The sequence below is a fragment of the Stegodyphus dumicola genome, chromosome 12 (genome assembly GCF_044657685.1).
Source record: "Stegodyphus dumicola isolate Sdum_Otavi_A_Nest chromosome 12, ASM4465768v1".
NCBI classification, from domain to species: domain Eukaryota; kingdom Metazoa; phylum Arthropoda; class Arachnida; order Araneae; family Eresidae; genus Stegodyphus; species Stegodyphus dumicola.
In genome coordinates, this window is record NC_140779.1 from 9,707,902 (window position 1) to 9,727,754 (window position 19,853).

General features: G+C 30.0%; 1 protein-coding gene across 1 annotated transcript in view; it reads right to left on the minus strand.

Moving 5' to 3' along the window:
* Positions 1-308: 308 nt before the first annotated feature.
* The window catches only part of LOC118186081 (nonsense-mediated mRNA decay factor SMG8), an 84,038-nt gene continuing 64,493 nt past the window's right edge, over positions 309-19,853 (minus strand). The window contains exons 20-23 of the mRNA XM_035356087.2: positions 9,520-9,578; positions 8,401-8,580; positions 3,513-3,662; positions 309-1,555 (exon numbers count right to left, since the gene is read on the minus strand). Coding sequence (XP_035211978.1) covers positions 3,545-3,662; positions 8,401-8,580; positions 9,520-9,578 — 357 coding nt within the window. The 3' untranslated portion in view covers positions 309-1,555; positions 3,513-3,544. The remainder of the gene's footprint in view (positions 1,556-3,512; positions 3,663-8,400; positions 8,581-9,519; positions 9,579-19,853) is intronic.

The following is a 19,853-nucleotide window of genomic DNA, read 5'->3' on the forward strand; positions in this document are numbered from 1 at the left end:
AAAACGATAAGTGCTATCTTTACAAAATTTTACTTGTGTACTCCTCTAGGCCTAATTAAACTGCTTACCTTTTTTTTTAAATCGAAATTCCAACTTTAAAAGGTAGCGTGCCGGAAAGGGTTATGTGATCCCTCGTCCAGCAGCATATAATTACCTCTCGTTCTAGACGTTTCTCGGTGTTTTGGCAGAATCGCAACCAGGGTTATGTTTGTGACGGTCAAACTATAGTTACAACTTCTTTTTAATGCATTAAAAAACAAAAATGGTAACCAATGATAAAAATGATTATCTAAAATTATGAATTATACTTGAAATATTAAAAAACTTTTATTTAACATATTTTATTGCTGTATGGTGAGAAGGAAAAACCAGGAAAATTGGCATATTTATTATTTAATTGAAAGTTCAATGGAAGTGCCAAATATTTAAGCAGTTTTTATATAATACAGTACAAAGTTCATAATCCGGACTCGTCGGGACTTCGGCGATTCCAGATTAGTGGTTTTTCTGGATTATAGATCATCATTTTAAATCTGGCAAGATGGCATGCAGAAATTATACAATTAAAAATATGAAACCGAAATTTATGAAATAAAGAGCAATTATGATCTAAAGGGTATCAAAAATATGAAACCGTAATTTATGAAATAAAGAGCAATTATGATCTAAATGGTATCAAAATTAGAAAAAAAAAGGCTTAATATTTATTTGTTTACCTTATTAAACATTTCTTTCAATGTAAGTTGTTTAAGTTGCTTCGGTTTTTGTGCTAATACTTTCTCTTTAATTCTATAAACAGACATAATTTCCTGTTCAGTTACAAAGTTCCACTGTTCAAGTCCTGTAATTACTGTGCCAGGAATACCTCTAACTTGTCAATCAAAATTTTTTTGTTCTCAATAACCTCTGTCACTTTCTATCGGAAGTGCACATGGTAAACGCTTTACGCGCCTAAGTAAGTTTGTGGTTTTTAGGTCCGGATTATGGACTTTGTACTGTACTTAACATTAAAAAACTTTAAACACAGATTGAATGAAAAGAAAATACATAACTTTTTTTCCAAAAAAAGACAGCAAAGAAATAAAAAAGAAGTATATTTTTCTCAGTACAGAAAGAAATTTACAGGTTTTAGCAGCATAAGAAAAATAAGTGAATGCAAGTTTTGTTGTTCCACCATCCCTGAAAATAAGAATTTTTATCCAAAACATTAATTCTCCATGCAGTTACTGTCTGAAGATACAGGAAAAGAAAATTAACCTTTCAAAATTAAAAAGACAATTAAAAATGTTAAATGATTTTTAAAATTACAAATTCTTCGATGAATTCATTTTTCTTTTGGCATCCATAGCTATATTTTGCAAGTAGCTGATGAAACATTTTCCCTTCTGATATTAAACACATTTTTCTTGCAATTTCAGCATGTAAATCCATACACTGTGTGAAATGACTGCTACTCATACATACTCGTCGTATGAAGATACTGCAAATGATACTGGTCATCTCGCAAGTAGAATTTCCGCATGACACAGAGTTTTCATGAACATATTAAAAGCACCTGTATAATAATAATAATAATAATAATAATAATAATAATAATAATAATAATAATAAAAAAAGATAAAAATCAATGAAAAAAATTTAAAAATAAAATAAACAAATATAAACGTTTTATCAGACTAATGATATATGATGCAAAACTATAATTATGAAGTAAATATGAGACAGCAGTTTCAATTATTAGTCAATATTGGATGCACAAAATAACCATCTTGACAAAATCACAAGGGGAAAAGATTGATAACATAAAGCACAGAAGTAATAATAATCTGATAATAACCGTTAAAATTTTATTCATGTGAATGAGAAATGTATTGCATCTTCATTTTCTGTATTTCAATAATTTTGCATTATATCTCCATTTTCTGCATATGTTGTAAATATTTATTATCATTTGTAATTGTGACTTTGTCACTGGGGGCATACTCTGTAGCATTTCATTCATGCCGGTGATAGATGTGCCGCATCAGTCAATCAGCAAGAAGGTGCACATGGCATGAACGTTTTCACACCACAACTTCTTTCTTCCCTCAGAGTCTCTCTTGTGGGTCTGCTGGGAGTAAAAGACTGCTACAGTGCTCCTGGAATTAATTTAATTTTTGTATGTTGGATAAATTGCATTTTTACGCTGCTTCATTAAAATGCGGGAGTGAGGTCGACAACATCCCCTTCAAACGTAGCTATCCAAGTAAAAAGCTATATAGTCAGGTAATTATCAGAAATGACAACTCAATTGTTTCAAATTCTTTTAGCTTATGTTTCTCGGAATATCAGCAGGCAACTTGCTAATTTTCTTCTGCATACGACCAAACCCACAATAATGAACCTCAAGGGACTGAAAGTTCCATGCATCACTTTTGCAACTTTACAGCATTAGAAATAGTTTTATTTTCACATACACTTGAAGTAAATCAGTTTTTAAATGTTAACCATTTTTCAGTTTTTCTTGAGAAAGTTGAAAGAGTTTCTCTTTTCTTTGCAGTATTAGAATTTAATTGTTCATTTTTTTTCGTGAATATCGAAAACTTGCAGTTTAATTTTAAGGAAATTTCATCAATAGATTTTAAAGAAATTTTATCTCAAATCAACTCAAAAATTACTTTTCATTTTTTAGACAGTTGGTTAGTTTCATTTTTAAAAATTTACAGCTAACTTGACATTTTCTTTATTTGTTACTTATTTTGTGCTACATGAAGGCCCCCTGAACCAAGCATTTATGTATAGGCAACTGTTTTATAATAAAATAAAGTAAATAAATAGAATAGACTTAAGAAGTAAAAACTGGCAGTAGTTCCACTGACACATAATCCACACATAAAGCACAGAGTATCCAAGACATAACAATTATTCAGCTTTTAACACCACTGAATATCGGGCTCTACTGGACCACAAATATGATAAGAAAAAAACACATCCCACAAGTCGCTAATTACCTAACATTCTGTATTTAATGTTACTATGCTAAGTTAAGGTTATTGCCTTCACATTGTTTCACAGATTTAAGGTTTGCCTTCACAATAACAAGAAAGGGGCACATCGTTTTACTACACTTTACAGTCAAGGACACTGGGAGTGTCTCAAGGAATGTTTAGCTTCTTAATGTAAAGGCATGCTGATTCGATAACAAAATGACCAAACAGAAACTAAGTTCCCATCTTAAGGGAACATAAAACTTCAGGAAAAAGACATTTCATCTCTAAGAGCTTAATAAAAATTATTTTTTAAAATTAAATCTACACATTTTGAAATTATTTACTTGTAAAGAACTAATGTGCATGACTTCTCGAGGTCACATCTAATTCTTGCTAAATAAAAGCTTGAAAGCAGAACTCTAACGAAATTAATATAAATATTTAACCAGAGTTTGGTTAAGTACCTGCATAGCATTCAGGACTGAAACATAATTCAAACTTTTAAATACATATTTGAAATATTTCTTTAAAAAAAAACCTCACTTTTCCCTTCATCACAAATCCTAGTCCTGATTTCATCTGTTTGATTGTTGTTCTGCAATATTATACATTCCCTTCAGTAGTCGACATGCTGACACTGGCATGGGTTCTCTAGGCGGTAAATACGGTCCATGTTCACCTTCATAAACAAAGCTATTATAATTATTAAGGATGAATGAACTTTTTCATAAATCAAATTTTTCTGTATGTCTAGTGAAAATAAATTAACAAACTATTTAAAGTTTTGGAGATGCTAAATATTTTTAATTTTTTAATAATATAGAATTTGAAAGAGTAACCAGAAACTCGTTTGGGAACATAAAAACACAAATATACCTTTTTCTTTAACTCAAAGATATCAGAAAAGTATACATATATACATTATTGAATCAGTACCTGATAACAGAAAAGTATTGAAAAGTATTACAATGAAAAATTATTTACTTGGCTAATTATGAAAAATACATGATAGGGCATTTTAATATCATTCAAACTTTCAGTAGTTGATTGTCATTACTTTATAATGAACTATCTTTGATGTGTCAGTTAGTTCACAAAAACTTAGAAAATCATTAAAATTCTTGTTATAATGATAGCCTCAAATGTGAAATACGGTCAAAAATCGTTAATCCGGACTCGTCGGGACTTCGGCGATTCCGGATTATAGATCATCAGTTTAAATCTCGTAAGATGGCATGCAGAAATTCTAAAATTAAAAATATGAAACCGTAATTTATGAAATAAAAAACAATTATGATCTAAAGAGTATCAAAAAAAAAAAAAAAAAAAAAAAAAGACCTTAATATTTAATAGTTTACCTTATTAAACATTTCTTTCAATGTAAGTTGTTTAAGTTGCTTCGTTTTATGTGATAATACTTTCTCTTTAATTCTATAAACAGACATAATTTCTTGTCCAGTTACAAAGTTCCGCTGTTCAAGTCCCGTTAATTGCTGTGCCGAGAATACCGACTAACTTGTCAATCGAAATTTTTTCGTTTTCACTAACCTCTCTGTCACATTCTCCATGTCTTTATCCATTTTTTCCAGCAATTCCACTTTTTGTTTGTTGAACATCGAAACATACTTTCGATTTGTAGATCCTTTGGAAGTTCCAGCATCGTAAATTCTATTTGACATAATCGAAAGTTCAAGTTTACTTTTATAAAATTTCTCTTACAGTCTGCAAAAAATAATAAGCGGAATCCAATTCGAAGATTAAGGAACAATGCAATCATCAACATTAACTGAAATAGATAATTAGATAATTTTAGCTTACACCGTCCGTTATACATTAAACGCGCAGGCGAAAACGTATTCTGCACTTGCGCACACGCATATGCGCAGAAGTCAAGGTCTTACGCGCACGCGTAAAACGCCTGTGCGCATGTGCCAATGCGGCGCATGCGCAGAAAGTTTTTAGCTTTGAGGTCCGGATTATGGGTGTCCGAATTAACAACTTTTGACTGTATTAGATACTTGTCGAAAACCAAAAGTTAAGCAAATTGATTTCGTACAAATTTTGCAAGTGATACATAATGTGAATCCATACTTGTATTCAAATAATGAAATTAAAATCAGAATAATTAGGAAAAATCTCTGATTTCCTTATTGAAAAAAATGTAACAATATTTAAGAAAGCTGTCTGTACATATATTGAATAGAGTTTGTGATATCAATATTATATAATAATGAAGTTATCATAAGATAAATTAAATGAAATTAATCAAATCACATAAAGTACCCTTTTCAACCCATCATCTACTTGCACGTTGCAGTGTTTGATAAAAAAAACAAATTACAAAATATATACTACTAATTTCCTTTAGATTAATACCAATTAAACTTTAATATATGTTGGAGGGGAACTCAGGCTATAATACTACACTAAATAATACTTTTTATATTACTTTTTGGAATCACTCAATTTTTATTTTTGAAAATTTAAAATAAATTTCATACATGGCATCACATATGCAGTCATAAAAAATAACTCGAAGTTAAGCTAATTTAATTGTACACGACAAAATTGCATGTTCCCGCTGTTTTAACTCACTTAATACTTTTTGTTAATTATTAAATGTACCAAAAATTAAATATTACAATTAAGCATTATTACACAGCAAAAGAATGTTACTTATGTACGTAAACATAAATTTATCTTTAGATAACTGTTCATTTATTGCAAAGCCATTTTTAATTCTTGAATAAACTCTTGCATAGCATAATGAACTGAATGATGATGATTTATCAAATTTAGTTAGCAACTCATATAACAATTCTTACGTGAAAAATAAATGTAATTGAAAATAAAAAAAGGGAGCTACCATATCGTATTTGAATGAAAAATTCTCAATGATTATGAAATGTGCATTGAAATAGATTTTAGTTGAAAACATCACAGGGGGGGTAGACTGCCTTCAAAAATAATAATGGAGGAAAATTTTCTCTAAAAAATAAGCAAAATATATGATGAGCTTCTAGACTAAGTAAAATCTTTACCACCATTCTCAGTCAGAACCACCAACAAGTCACAGTTGACACCTCATTGACTATGGTTGACAGTCAACCATAGTCAATGAGGATACAACTGATTGATAATTGTTAATCCAAGCCTGAATACCAATGCAAGTACTGACAGCACAGTTGTTTTTTTAACCCCTTCGCACCGACTGTCACGTATACATACCAGCAATGAACACACTTATCTACCAGCCGACACGCAGGCGTGCCAGAGCATTGTTGCGTTTACTATCGACTGTCACGTATTTGTGCCAGTACCTTGGAACGTTTTTCAAACTATAATTTCTGCCACAAGATGGCACTGTATGTCCACATGTTTTCAGATACATGTACATTAGACCTTCTACTCAAAATGAGAGATGACTCACATACACAGACATGACTCACATACACGTGTTTTTGATTATATAAACAAATGGGGGAACTAAATGTTTTCAAATGGCGTGATTTATGACGTCTCTTTAAATCGCACTTTATTCGCACGTGGTAGTTGTTTATTATAAGTAGAAGTTTTATATGCGCTAAAGCGTTGAGTATTTCGATTTACAGTTCAGTTTTTAGAAAATAATTAGATCTTGTTAGACGTGAATTCTTTGTTTTTACCGTTGCAATGTCGAAGCGTCGAAAATGTTTAATAGAGCATGAAATAGCAGAAATGATGCAAAATATTTCAGATATTGATTCTGAAAGATTAACTGAAAGACATTTTCCAAAACTTTGTTCAGAAGAGACTGATAAGAAAATGAGACGACGATGCTTTGGGATGGAGGATTTTTCTGTTCACATTCCCGGAAAAATCCTCCAAAACGGCAAATGAGTTATTACGAGTGCAAGGAATGTAACGTAGGACTGTGTGTAGATCCCTGTTTTAAAATTTTTCATATGAAAAGAGAATTTTAAGTAATATATTTAGTTTTCAGATGTATAATGTTAAAATTCATAAAATGGTGAGTAATTAAAATAAAATGTGTAAAATATGCATTTAAACAAGAAATAAGGTAATTAAAGTATATATATATAAATATCTATAAAGCATAAGCCGTTTAAATACTCTATAGAGCATTATTAAACAATGCGTTGATACTTCGGAAATTTCATGCATTTAGGCTTAGTAGCAAATGGTCATAAAATGGTGAGTAATTAAAATAAAATGTGTAAAGTATGCATTTAAACAAGAAATAAGGTAATTAAAGTATATATATATAAATATCTATAAAGCATAAGCCGTTTAAATACTCTATAGGGCATTATTAAACAATGCGTTGATACTTCGGAAATTTCATGGATTTAGGCTTAGTAGCAAGAAAGCCCCCGGCCCTGGAGAGACGCTCGCGGAAGACACTGCCGGCCTCCGCGATAAGTGCGCGTTTTCGCTACCCGGCTCGAAGTGGTTAAGGTTCCTACCACATGTTATATGATGTAAACCAGTTTTCCTTATTAAATTCTTCCCTTAAGCAGACCGCTTTCATATGCATTGCAAAATTCAAACACTACAGAAAATAAAGATCCACTGACCCCCCCTTCACTGAAAAAAAAAAAAAAAAACTCATCCTCCGGGGGGGAGGGGAGACAGATAATAACCTTTTACTAAATAAAATGTTTGGACAAATTTTCAGTAAAAATTTATTTGAAAAAATATTGAAAGATCTAAAAATCAAAATATCTTATCAAAACAAATTTAATTTTCCATTTCTAAATACGAAAAATCTCTACAATTTCATAATCGTAACTCGTACAGTATTATGATAAGAACATAAGCAGTAATTTTTAAAAGAAACATAAGAAAAATTTTACAAGCATACAGTACAACTGATTCTGCTAATGCAGGGGTTCTCAAACATTTTTGCCCCATGCACCCCTTTCACCCCTGTTAGAAGTTCATCTCCCCAGTCCCAAACTTGAAAAATACATAAACATTTATTCAGATTTAGATTGTTTTTAACATCCTTTATTAATTAAGCAACAATGATACATAGAAAATATTGATAAATACTAAAACTTGAAAAAGAGTAGTTTTTTTTTTCCTCAATTCAAAAATTAAAACTAAATACTGAGCAGCTAAATAAAAGGTTGAATGCATTCCTCAGCAGCAGGGATTCCTCCTTGGTCGAGAACCCCTATGCCAATGCGAACTGAACTTTGGATAAAACTATGCTGTGGCTGGTACAGCAGTTACACTACAGCAGAAATGCTGGTAACATCTAAAATTATTATAATTATCTGATTTTCTTTAACACAATTTAAAAGGTTTAGGGAATAATATACTAATACTACTCATATAACTTAATGGTTTTTCATGGGATTAGAGATAATAAATTTTAAAAAGTTGAAAAAATGTTATATATATATATACATAAGCATAAGGATACGGTAATCTTAAAACCCAATATGCAGACTGCGATAACTTCAAGGGTTCATTCAAAGTTGGGAAAAAGAGTGGACAAGGTTCTGGAGCTGGTTGAACTTTTGGGTTAAGAGTCACATGAACAGGAGCTTTAGGTGTAACAACATGAATTCTCATTAACTGAGCAATTTGTGGTTTAGAGGACCTACAAATAATAAACACAAAATTATCACAGATATGAATAGAATTCAGTGAAAAGCAGTAAGTAAAGTACTTATGAATGCAGATGAAATAAGTATTTTTTTTATTTAAGGATAATAATGCTAAACAATTTGGAGACACACACAGAATTTAAATTACTGTAAAATATTATTAAAGTCTTATGAATGCACTTATCTCAGAATAACAAAGTGAAATGCATTTAAAATAAAAATACAAATCTAGAAGTAAACATACTCTGAATATAAAATACATTAGTAACTAAGGAATTTTTGTAAATAAACAAATAGATGCCTATCAAAAAATATGAAACTGGAAACATATTGGAAAGCAGTGCAGATTATCACTTTAAAAGAATCGAAAGGATTCAGCTATGAGATGCTCAAAAAGCATAATTGGCTTAAATTATTATAATTTGTATACATTATTTCTATAAATTTTGTATACATTAACAATTATTTCTTTTTCATTCATTATTTAAGTAAATTTCATCATAATTGTAATGCATTTTTTTTTTTAAAATTTCATCACAAATTAAGACTATATTCCAGTTGCAAAGACATTTTAACTCAAAATTTATTAGACAAAGTCTATTAGTTTGATTATAAAAACAAGTTACACCATTATTTTAAAAAATAGAATTGTTAAGGCCTTGACTAAATAAATATGAAAAAATTTTGTTTTTCAAACTTTATAAATTGAAAATGTTGAAGACAATGCAATTTTTACATTCTGAATACATAATGTAATATATTTTATTCTTTCAGTACTGTAAGAAAAAATACTTTTTATTAATTATGTACTGTACCACAAATTTCATCTGATGATATGCATTTCGTCATAGAATATGCTAACTCCCTCACCCCAAAATACTTTATAAAAGTACTTCATACATATTCAAAGGACTATACAAAATGATAATCACCTGAAAGGGCATGGAAAATACAAAGGCATATCAGATCCTGTGACTTTAGAAGCATTATCCTGTAGAAGAAAACATTTCTTAATTAAAGTAATATATTATTCAGCATAAAATGATTACATATGTTAAATTATACACTAATCTTTATAATGTTTTTTTCCTTAAAAAATATCCATGTCAAGGAAATCTAAAATGTACTGCATGACACTTTTTATCATAAAAAATTTTACACTTATTTTGAGAAGAGACAAACTTATTATCAATTTTCAAATAAATTTTTGCCAAATAACTGAATGTGTTTTAAAAATAAATTTATTTTCTTCCTAATTAGTGATTAAATTGGTGATTTACAGTACTAAAGTTTTATAAAATAAGTCATCCTCACATAAATTGGTATTCGTGGTATAAGAAACAGAAAACAGTTTATTAAAGTGAAACAGTAACAGTATTATGCCACAAAAATAATAGCAAAATTTATGAAAAGATCAAATAACAGTTAATCAATTCCCGTGTAATGATAAAACATAACATACTTATTTAAAAAAAAAAAAAAAAACCTACATGTGCCTCAAAAAACGAACACGCATGCAAGCATGCACAACCACACAAAAAATTAAAACATAAGCTTTGATATTGAATTGTTTACAAAGAATAGTAAAAAGATGAGATGGTAAATTATATCGTGGATTATTTCCAGAAGAATGTCTTATGTATTAGAAATACAGAAAAATCGCTTATTCTATATTTAAAATTGCTGCATTATTCTTCATTTAGATGACACTCTTCACTAACATTAAAAACATCATGACATTTTTAGCTTTAAATTATCTCCTATTAAAATCAGTTGACAATTATAAAAAAAAAAATCTGATGTGGATACAATATCCTTGTACTATTGCCTAATAAATTATACACTTTTATTGCTGCACTTCATTTAAACTTATTTCCTTGAGTTATTCTAATACAAATTTTGGAATTAAATATCATGGTCAATTTTTGTCACATCTAAGGAAAATTTCTTATACAGTCAAAAGTCGTTAATTCGGACACCCATAATCCGGAATGATCTATAATCCGGACCTCAAAGCTACAAACTTTCTGCGCATGCGTCGCGTTCACGCATGCGCACAGGCGTTTACGAGAGCGCATAAGACCCTTACAGCTGCGAATATGTTTGTGCGCATGCGCGTTTAATGTGTAACGAAGTTATACGCTAAGCTAAAGTTATCTAATTCAGTTAATGTTGCAGATTGCGTTGTTCCTTAATCTTCGAATTGGATCCGGCTTATTATTTTTTGCAGACTGTTAAATTTTATAAAAGTAAGCTTGAACTTTCGATTATGTCAAATAGAATTTCCGATATATATTTACTACAAAGCGAAAGTATGTTTTGAAATCCGAAATCTGTTTATCAATTTCACGCTGCTCTGCAGCAGAGAGGGGGGGGGGCAGAAACGTCATTATTAGATTATGATAGATTAGAAAGATTATGTCAAATAGAATTTCCGATATATATTTACTTATATGTAATTTGTATCTACAAAGCGAAAGTATGTTTTGAAATCCGAAATCTGTTTATCAATTTCACGCTGCGGATTGGAAGTTGATCTGTCAGCACTATCCTTATCTTCAGAGCAGATGTTTTTATTTTATTTGGTTTATAATTCCGTACTAAGTGTAGTATTTCATCTCGATATACTCCGTCTTTGATATGATTTAAATCAAGTTCCTCGTCATTATAATTCGCTTCCGATAGTGAAGAAAGTGACCCAGAGGTTATTGAAAACGAAAACATTTCGATTGAAAAATTAGTCGGTATTCTCAACACAGCAATTATAGGACTTGAACAGCGGAACTTTGTAACTAAACAAGAAATTATGCCTGTTTAATAGAATTAAAGAGAAAGTATTATCACATGAAACGAAGCAACTTACATTGAAGGAAATGTTTAATAAAGTAAACAAATAAATATTAAGCTTTTTCTTTTTGTAAATTTTGATACCCTTTAGATCATAATTGTTCTTTATTTCATAAATTACGGTTTCATATTTTTAATTTTGTAATTTCTGCATGCCATCTTACCAGATTTAAACTGATGATCTATAATCCGGAAAAATCGATAATCCGGAATCGCCGAAGTCCCGACGAGTCCGGATTAACGACTTTTGACTGTAATTTTATTCTTTCATAATAACACTTTCCCAAATATACGTATAGGAACCAGAAGACCACATTAAAAGTTTCATTATTTGTTGAAAATTAAAATTTTTTAAAAAATTTCACATTGTCAAAACATGAATTTTTTTTGTCATTTAAAACACTTCTGACTGTGAAACTAAAGGCCGGATAAGGACTTTAAAAGTAAGAGAGGGGTGAGTTTATACATATATGTTTGGTTCTGCTGATTGCAATAAAAAAGAGAGGTAACAACTAGATATTACAGCAGTCCCATACACAAAATTTCAACACTGTATGGCTAATAATTTTTGAGTTATGCGAAATACATACATATGTACATACAGAGATGACACAAAAAAAAAATTACCTTTGAATGCACTTCAAATCCATTTTAGAAAAAACAGTTCTTTGCTACATAGACGACATGGGGGGGGGGAGTATTCGGGAATGGTCAAAATGGATATTTCTGCGGAAATATGATACCCAAATTTTTTTGCAATTGCGATATTTCCTTTACTTTGTACAAAGAATTAAAAAAGGTGAAAAAACAAACAGAAGAAGTCTAGTTTTTTGCCTGAAAATCAGAGGTTCTCAATGTATCATATGAATTATTATCATTATATTCAAATAAGTTATTTAAATTTTTATAATATAAGAACATATTCTGATGAATACAAAGCAATGCGAACAAGAATTATTTATTTATATTAGTAAGTATCTGCATTACATATAGTCCTTGTTAATTTATTTGAAAAATTTCTTGCTATTCAAAAAATATTTTTCTGCTCTTAAAAAAGATAAAAAATACAGTTTGTGGCACTCAAACATTCTTGAATTCTATCATGTGGCTTCTACTGATATAAAATTTTACCATCCCAGTATAATACGGTTATATAAAGTATAGGCATCTCTGGCATAGTATAGTTACAGTTAACAACATCTCAAAAATTTCCACAAAAACCAGGATTTCACAATACAGTCAAAAGTCATTAATTCGGACACCCATAATCCGGAATTATCTATAATGCGGACCTCAAAGCTACAAACTTTCTGTGCATGTGTCGTACTGGTGCATGCGGGTAAGACCTTTACATCTGCTTGTGCGCGTGCGCAAAATATGTTTACGAGTGCACGTTTAATGTATAATGGACGGTATAAGCTAAGCTAAAATTATCTAATTATCTATTTAAGTTAATGTTGCAGATTGCGTTGTTCCTTAATCTTCAAATTGGATCTGGCTTATTATTTTTGCAGACTGTTAGAGCAATTTTATAAAAGTAAGCTTGAACTTTCGATTATGTCAAATAGAATTTCTGATATATATTTATTAATATGTAAAGGATCTACAAAGCGAAAGTATATTTCGAAGTTCATTAAACAAAAAGTGGAATTGCTGCAAAAAAATGGATAAAGGCATATCCTTTGTTTATCTAAACTTTAACGTTTGTTTATCTTTAACGCCGTGGTGCCGCGCAATGAATTGGAAGTTGATCTGTCAGCACTATCCTTATCTTCAGGGCAGATGTTTTTATTTTATTTGGCTTATAATTCCTTACTAAATGTAGTATTTCATCTTGATGTACTCCGTCTTTGATATGATTTAAATCAAATTCCTCATCATTATAATTCGCTTCCGACAGCGAAGAAAGTGACAGAGGTTATTAAAAACGAAAAAATTTCAATTGACAAATTAGTTGGTAGACACAGCAATTATAGGACTTGAACAGTGGAACTTTGTAACTGAACAAGAAATTATGTCTGTTTATAGAATTAAAGAGAATGTATTATCACATAAAAAACGAAGCAACTTAAACAACTTACATTGAAAGAAATGTTTAATAAAGTAAGCAAATAAATATTAAGCCTTTTTTTTTTGTAAATTTTGATACCCTTTAGATCATAATTGTTCTTTATTTCATAAATTACGGTTTCATATTTTTAATTTTATATTTCTGCTTGCCATTTTACCAGATTTAAACTGATGATCTATAATCCGGAAAAATCGATAATCCGGAATCGTCGAAGTCCCGACTAGTCCGGATTAACGACTTTTGACTGTAGCACATTCTACATGATAAATGACAACATAACGTGTTGGAAAAGTGAGTGTACAAGGGAATAATGTATTTTTCTTCCAGTAGCAGGACATCATCAAACGATACATGCAATAATGTATCTATTCTAAATTTGCAGATGGAGTAACAGTACTGTAATTGGAGGTATAAAAACATTTGTCAAGTGGAACAAAGCATCCACCTCTCCCTCTTCTGCAATGATTACATATTTCATGGAAAAGAAGGATACAGCACTGTTTTTACTAGTGAACTACATATGCAGTTCTTCAACTGACACCTATGAGATGGGGTGAACAGAGTTGAAACATATTCAGTTCTAATCATATATATGCAAAAACTTTCCAGTGCTGCAATGAAAAATGAGCAATCAGACAATGCCTAGGAAAAATAACGGTGAAAGAAGTAGCAACAGGCTCAAGGTAAGAATACAAGATTTGTTAATATTGAAAACATTTTTCAGACTCACTCCAATTTCAATTTAAAGGCCATTTTAAATTTTGGTACACTTCTGTTATCGGAACCGGATTAAGAAATATATGTATGTATGCACATGTGTCCTATCCATGTGTGTATATGTGTATACACACATATACATATGTACATACATGTAAATACATGCATACATATAGGCAAACATACATACATTTCTGAATCTGGTCCCGATAACAGAAGAGTACCTAAAATTCTTTTCGCAAGAAATATACTAGGAGCTCAGTAATAAAATCAAATCAATCTTTTAAGTGATGAATTTAGGTAGGTTTATAAGTAATTTTAAAATGACCAAAATTTTTAAAACTAATTCACTTAGAATTCTACATAAATCAAATTTGCATGATGTAAATGCATACTGCGCATCTCGCAGCAGCACCACAGGTCCGGAGTTCGATTCCCAGGCTGGGCAAGGTCGACACAGCCTTGCGACAAACTGACTACTTGTTCAGGGCATATGCTTATGCATGCCGAGGCCCACGGTCAAGAAAGCAGATTTCGGGCACTGCAGGCCTTAGCCCATTAGGGCTGTTATGCCACTGAGTTTAAATGCATACTAGTGGCAGGACTTCAAAGGCAAAAATCTGGTGCTATAACTACTCAGAAAATTGAGATAAAACTATGAGAAAAAAATTACTTAGAAATTTTAAAATTTTAATGGAATTCACATAAAAAAACTAAAAGTACTTAATTAGTACATATCAGAAAAACTTTAATTATTGTTTATCTCATGGAAGAAGGCTGACATTTCGAATGAAATTCTTTTTTTATAAAATCTGCAATAATTCAGGAATGACTGCATTTCTTCTCCTTCATATATTTGAACAAAATCCCTTTGCGTAACAACTGAGACTAATAAACAACTAAAAAATATATTATTTTTGGATTTATATTAAAAATTTTGAAACAGACAAAGAAAATTCGCCGATGCGATCTAATGGCACATATTTATAAAATTTTTAAACTGATGACAGGTAAATATAAACAGACAAATCAATTTAAAAACATGTCAGTAATCCATATAGACAAAAAGCTAAAAGTATACAATTTTAAGTTTTCTTATTTCACATTTACAGGTATAACACTGGCTAAAAAATATAATCTTAACTTTCACTTTTCTAAACTCTTTTGATGCATGCATCTCATAGCCTTAATTCGAAAAGGAAGTCTCTTTGAAACCATACTTAAAGGATGCTTAGGTTTACTATAAAAGAGGTGAAAGAGAGAATTTTTAACTGTTATGCTATCTGTATATTTTGAATGGCAAGAAACTTATGTGAAAGAATCGTTCGGAATGGCCATAGACTAAGAAAATCAAAATAGTACTGGCAAAGGTGGAAAGATCCTTTTGACAAGATTAGGAAAGTTAATTGACCAATAGTAAAAAATTATTTCTGGCTGACAGCCAAGAAAATGAAAATACGGAAAATTACAATCAAAAGTCTTCACTCAGAATCGGCAATATTTGAATCTTAGGAACAAAATGGCCTTTGATTATTGAAAAGAAAGCAGACAGTTATTTACATAAAAATAATTTACAAGTTACATTACAAAATATACAAAAATTAAAATCTAACAAACATCCAGTCTTATTCTCTTTTATGGTTTAAGACAAGCCCATCATAACTTATTAGTTTAAATTTGAAAATTAATGACTGCTTTTTAATGTGAATAATTAATAAATTGGGAAGGAATTTGTCTTTACGAACTTGTGTTAGCAAAATTAGTTCATATTCCAAGTAGTCTATTTTTTAAAGCAGATATTTCTATTCTATTTATTTATTAATTATTGTGTTGCTAAAAACTTTTCTTGACAAGTTTGTGTGCCAGTTAATTAGTTTAATAGCTGTAAATTTAAAATCTCTTCTTTTATCAAAAATTTTAATTTTACTGTAGTTAATTACGTGTAAATCGCAAAAATCTATTTCTTGGTTGATGGGCATTTGTTTTATTTATTATGTTTTAAACAAGGTTAAATATGTAATTTCTCGAAAGATTCAAAATTATTGATAGTATTATTAAAATTATTGATTACATCATCTATGTTTTTGAAGGTATTAGCAAAAAATTTTAAATTAGTATTATCCATCAATTGCTTAGAGTGATATTTTTATGCAAATAAGTATCCTAACTAATATTATAAATGTGAATGTGAGTTTGTTTGTGTGTTACACTTTCACGCCTTAATTACTTAACCGATCATCATGTAATTTTCAAGAAATACTTTTGATATATTAGAAAAGGTTATAGGCTATAAAATGTCTTCGTACGACTTTAATTAGCCGAGATATTAATTAAAAACTACTTTTCCCCCCTACATTTTTCACTTACTTTGTTGGGTTTTTTCCTATTAAAGGGATCTGGCTATGCGTCAATTTCTTTTTTCACAAATATTTATGGAACGGAGCTTAGTTGAATTTTGAGACAGATATCCCCCGATTTCAAAAATAGGCCCAAATCCATTGATACCTTTGACATCTTCGTACGACTTTAATCAGATGAGATATTAATTAAAAACTCAGAAAATGCTAATTTGAATGAGACTCAATAGCAACATTAGGGATTTTTTCTTAGGTCTTCCTGTGTGGGTCCAATAAATTGGTGACAAAAATTATAACATTTGATCTAATTATTCAAATGCTTTCACGCACTAATTACTTAATCGATCATCATGAAATTTTCAAGAAATATTTTTGACATAGTAGAAAAGGTTATAAAATGTTTGCGTGGTTTAAGCCACACACCAGCATGCACAGACAAACTTTTACATGGTTTAACTTATCGTTTTGAAACTTTTAAGACCGTAGCTTAAATTTAACAAATTACTCACATTTTAATTTTGCTATGCTTTTTACATCGTTTAACATAAAATACTACAATTTTTACATTAACATCTGTTAATTGTTTAAGAAACTATGAATGTCATACTATACTTAGTATTACGCCTGTCACACGTTAAGAGTGCACTGATATTATAGAGTAGGTCTTCCCCCAGAGAAATGTTTATAGTGTTACAATTGAAGAAAGAATGGTTATGATTATTTGAAACTGCATTTTTTCTGTGAAATACTGTTATTATTTTTATTTTTCGAATAATTATTCTTCGTTTGTAAGACAATTTTTTATATAAGTTGCATATTTTTAAGTACTTTTATTTACTATGATCCTAACCAACACCTGTTTTAATTTTAGAGGTAAGATATCTCTTTTTGTTCATTCCTTTACTAGAGCTATGAGGTGTACCCTCACATAAACTCTAATTGAAACTAAATGTACCGGTTATGCTTATGCGAAATATAGATGCACCTTGACTGTGTAATGGAACGAGGCTTCGGATCCCACAATTAGGGCAGAATATAATCTATGTCACTATTTTAAAGGTGTAGGAAAGGGGGAAAGTGTTATGTTACCTCGAATCCCAATAATCCTATCTGACCTACCGTTTCACTTTAAAAGACTGCAATTTCCAGTCAAACTTAGTTTTGCTGTTACTATTAACAAAGCTCAAGGGCAAATATTACAGGGAGCAGTTGTGCATTTGGAAAAGTCATGCTTTTCCTATGGTCATTTTTATGTTGCCTGTTTGCATGTATGCCTGTTTGTATGTAAAGCCAGGAATTTATATGTATTAGCACCGAATGGAAAAACATATAATATAGAATACAGAAGCATCCCAGAATATTACTCTTATTCGTGCCCTTCTGAAAAAGAATTAATGTTTTTAACGCTTTGTTAATACTTTAAACTTTTTGAAATCTTGGTAATGAAAGTTATTTACTTCTGTAGTGAGATAGATATTTTAATAAAGCATGTTTTTCAGTTTTTTTAAAATTATATTTTACTTTATAATTTTTTAGTAAAGCCCCCCCCCAAAAAAAAAAAACATAAGATTGCAATGTTTGATAATATCCAAATTGGATTTTAAAAATTATGCAGAATAGTGTCTTAACAACATCAATATGTATTTCTTTTTATCTCAATGAAGAAGAGCAGTATTTACTAAAATTTTACGCAGAGTGTATTTTTAACTTGAAAAATAAGTAATAGTAACTAAAATTTTATCCTGCTCAGGCAATAAGAAAAAAAAATCAAATTATTTTATTTTCTTCTCAATAGTCTTTGAAACTTATTTACGGACATCAATGCGAGCGAAGCCACAGGTAAAAGCTAGTAGGTTATAAATCTGTGATGGAAAACTGGTGTCCATTGGGATGCCATTGATTTATATAAAAAAAACATCATTTAATTTAACACAGTAGTAAAAAAATGTGCAATGCAGAAAATCTTTCCATTTGTGCTTAGTTAAAATAGGTTTAGGTTATTTAATTACGGCAAAGTCTCGAGGGCTATCTGCCTAAGGGGAGGGATGCCTTCATGGAAGACTTTCTAAAGGAAACTGGCTCGTATACACATGGGAAAAACTACGAAAACACCCATGCAGCCAGCCCGTTTAGTTAAAATAAAGCATTTCAGGAATAAATTTGGAAGTATTAGTAGACTATCATAAATTTCTTGCATAACAGTATAGAGATTTTCAAAATCATGGCAGTTATTTCTTTAATTTTGATACACATATATATGGTTATTACTTATATAGTTTACTTGGTATTTAAACAATATATTCTCTATATAATATTACAATTATTTCTGGTTGTCATTCTGCAATTTCATTTATTAAAATACCTAAATATAAAATCCTACCAAATTTTGCAGCAAAAATATAGCAAAAAAAGAGGATCTTCTTTTCAAATCAATAATGTGTACTTTAGTTTTACTTTTATATGAATATATGTAAAATTATTTGGAGATTTTTTTATTTATACTGCAGGGAAAGAACTTCTAGTATACCACAAAAACATGGGGCAATTTATTATGCACAAATCTCTCTCTCTCTTTTTTATTAAAGCTAGCTTACTTTTCATAACTTTACCTGTAAAAGAGATTGTGAACTGAAAATCATATTTTATGCATTATGAATAAGATATGACTGTACATAGCATATTTTAAAACACAAACAAAACATCTAACAAAAATACAGCTATAAGGTTTGAACAACAGACACTAAAATTTTATGCAGTCTTCCTTTTACCTCATAATTGAAATACATACTTAAAATATACAATACATGACAATTAGTCACATATATTGCAAAACATAAATATTATGGTATTGTCTTTCATTACAATTGTCATGCAGTTTTAAAATACAGACTTTTTTAAACTCTTGTCATGATTAAGTTTTTTGTTTGCTTTACATTAATAGTACACTTCAGTTTTAATCATGTATTATTCACAAATATTTAAGGCTATTAGAAACACAGAGAAAATTTTTAAATTAGTTAAAAATGTAAATAAACTTGCAGTCGATCACATATATTCATAATGCGCATTATACACTTATTAATCTAAAAATTACTAACATGCTTTTTCATAATTCATATCTGCGAATTGAAATATCTCAAGAGCATCCATTAAAAGCATGTGGTAATGAATGCAAATGATTTCTGAACATATGTAAATACAGGTACATTGCAGAAGTGTGAACGCTGATCTGTATGCGAAGGTTTTATTCCTAATGATGAAATGCATATGCAGC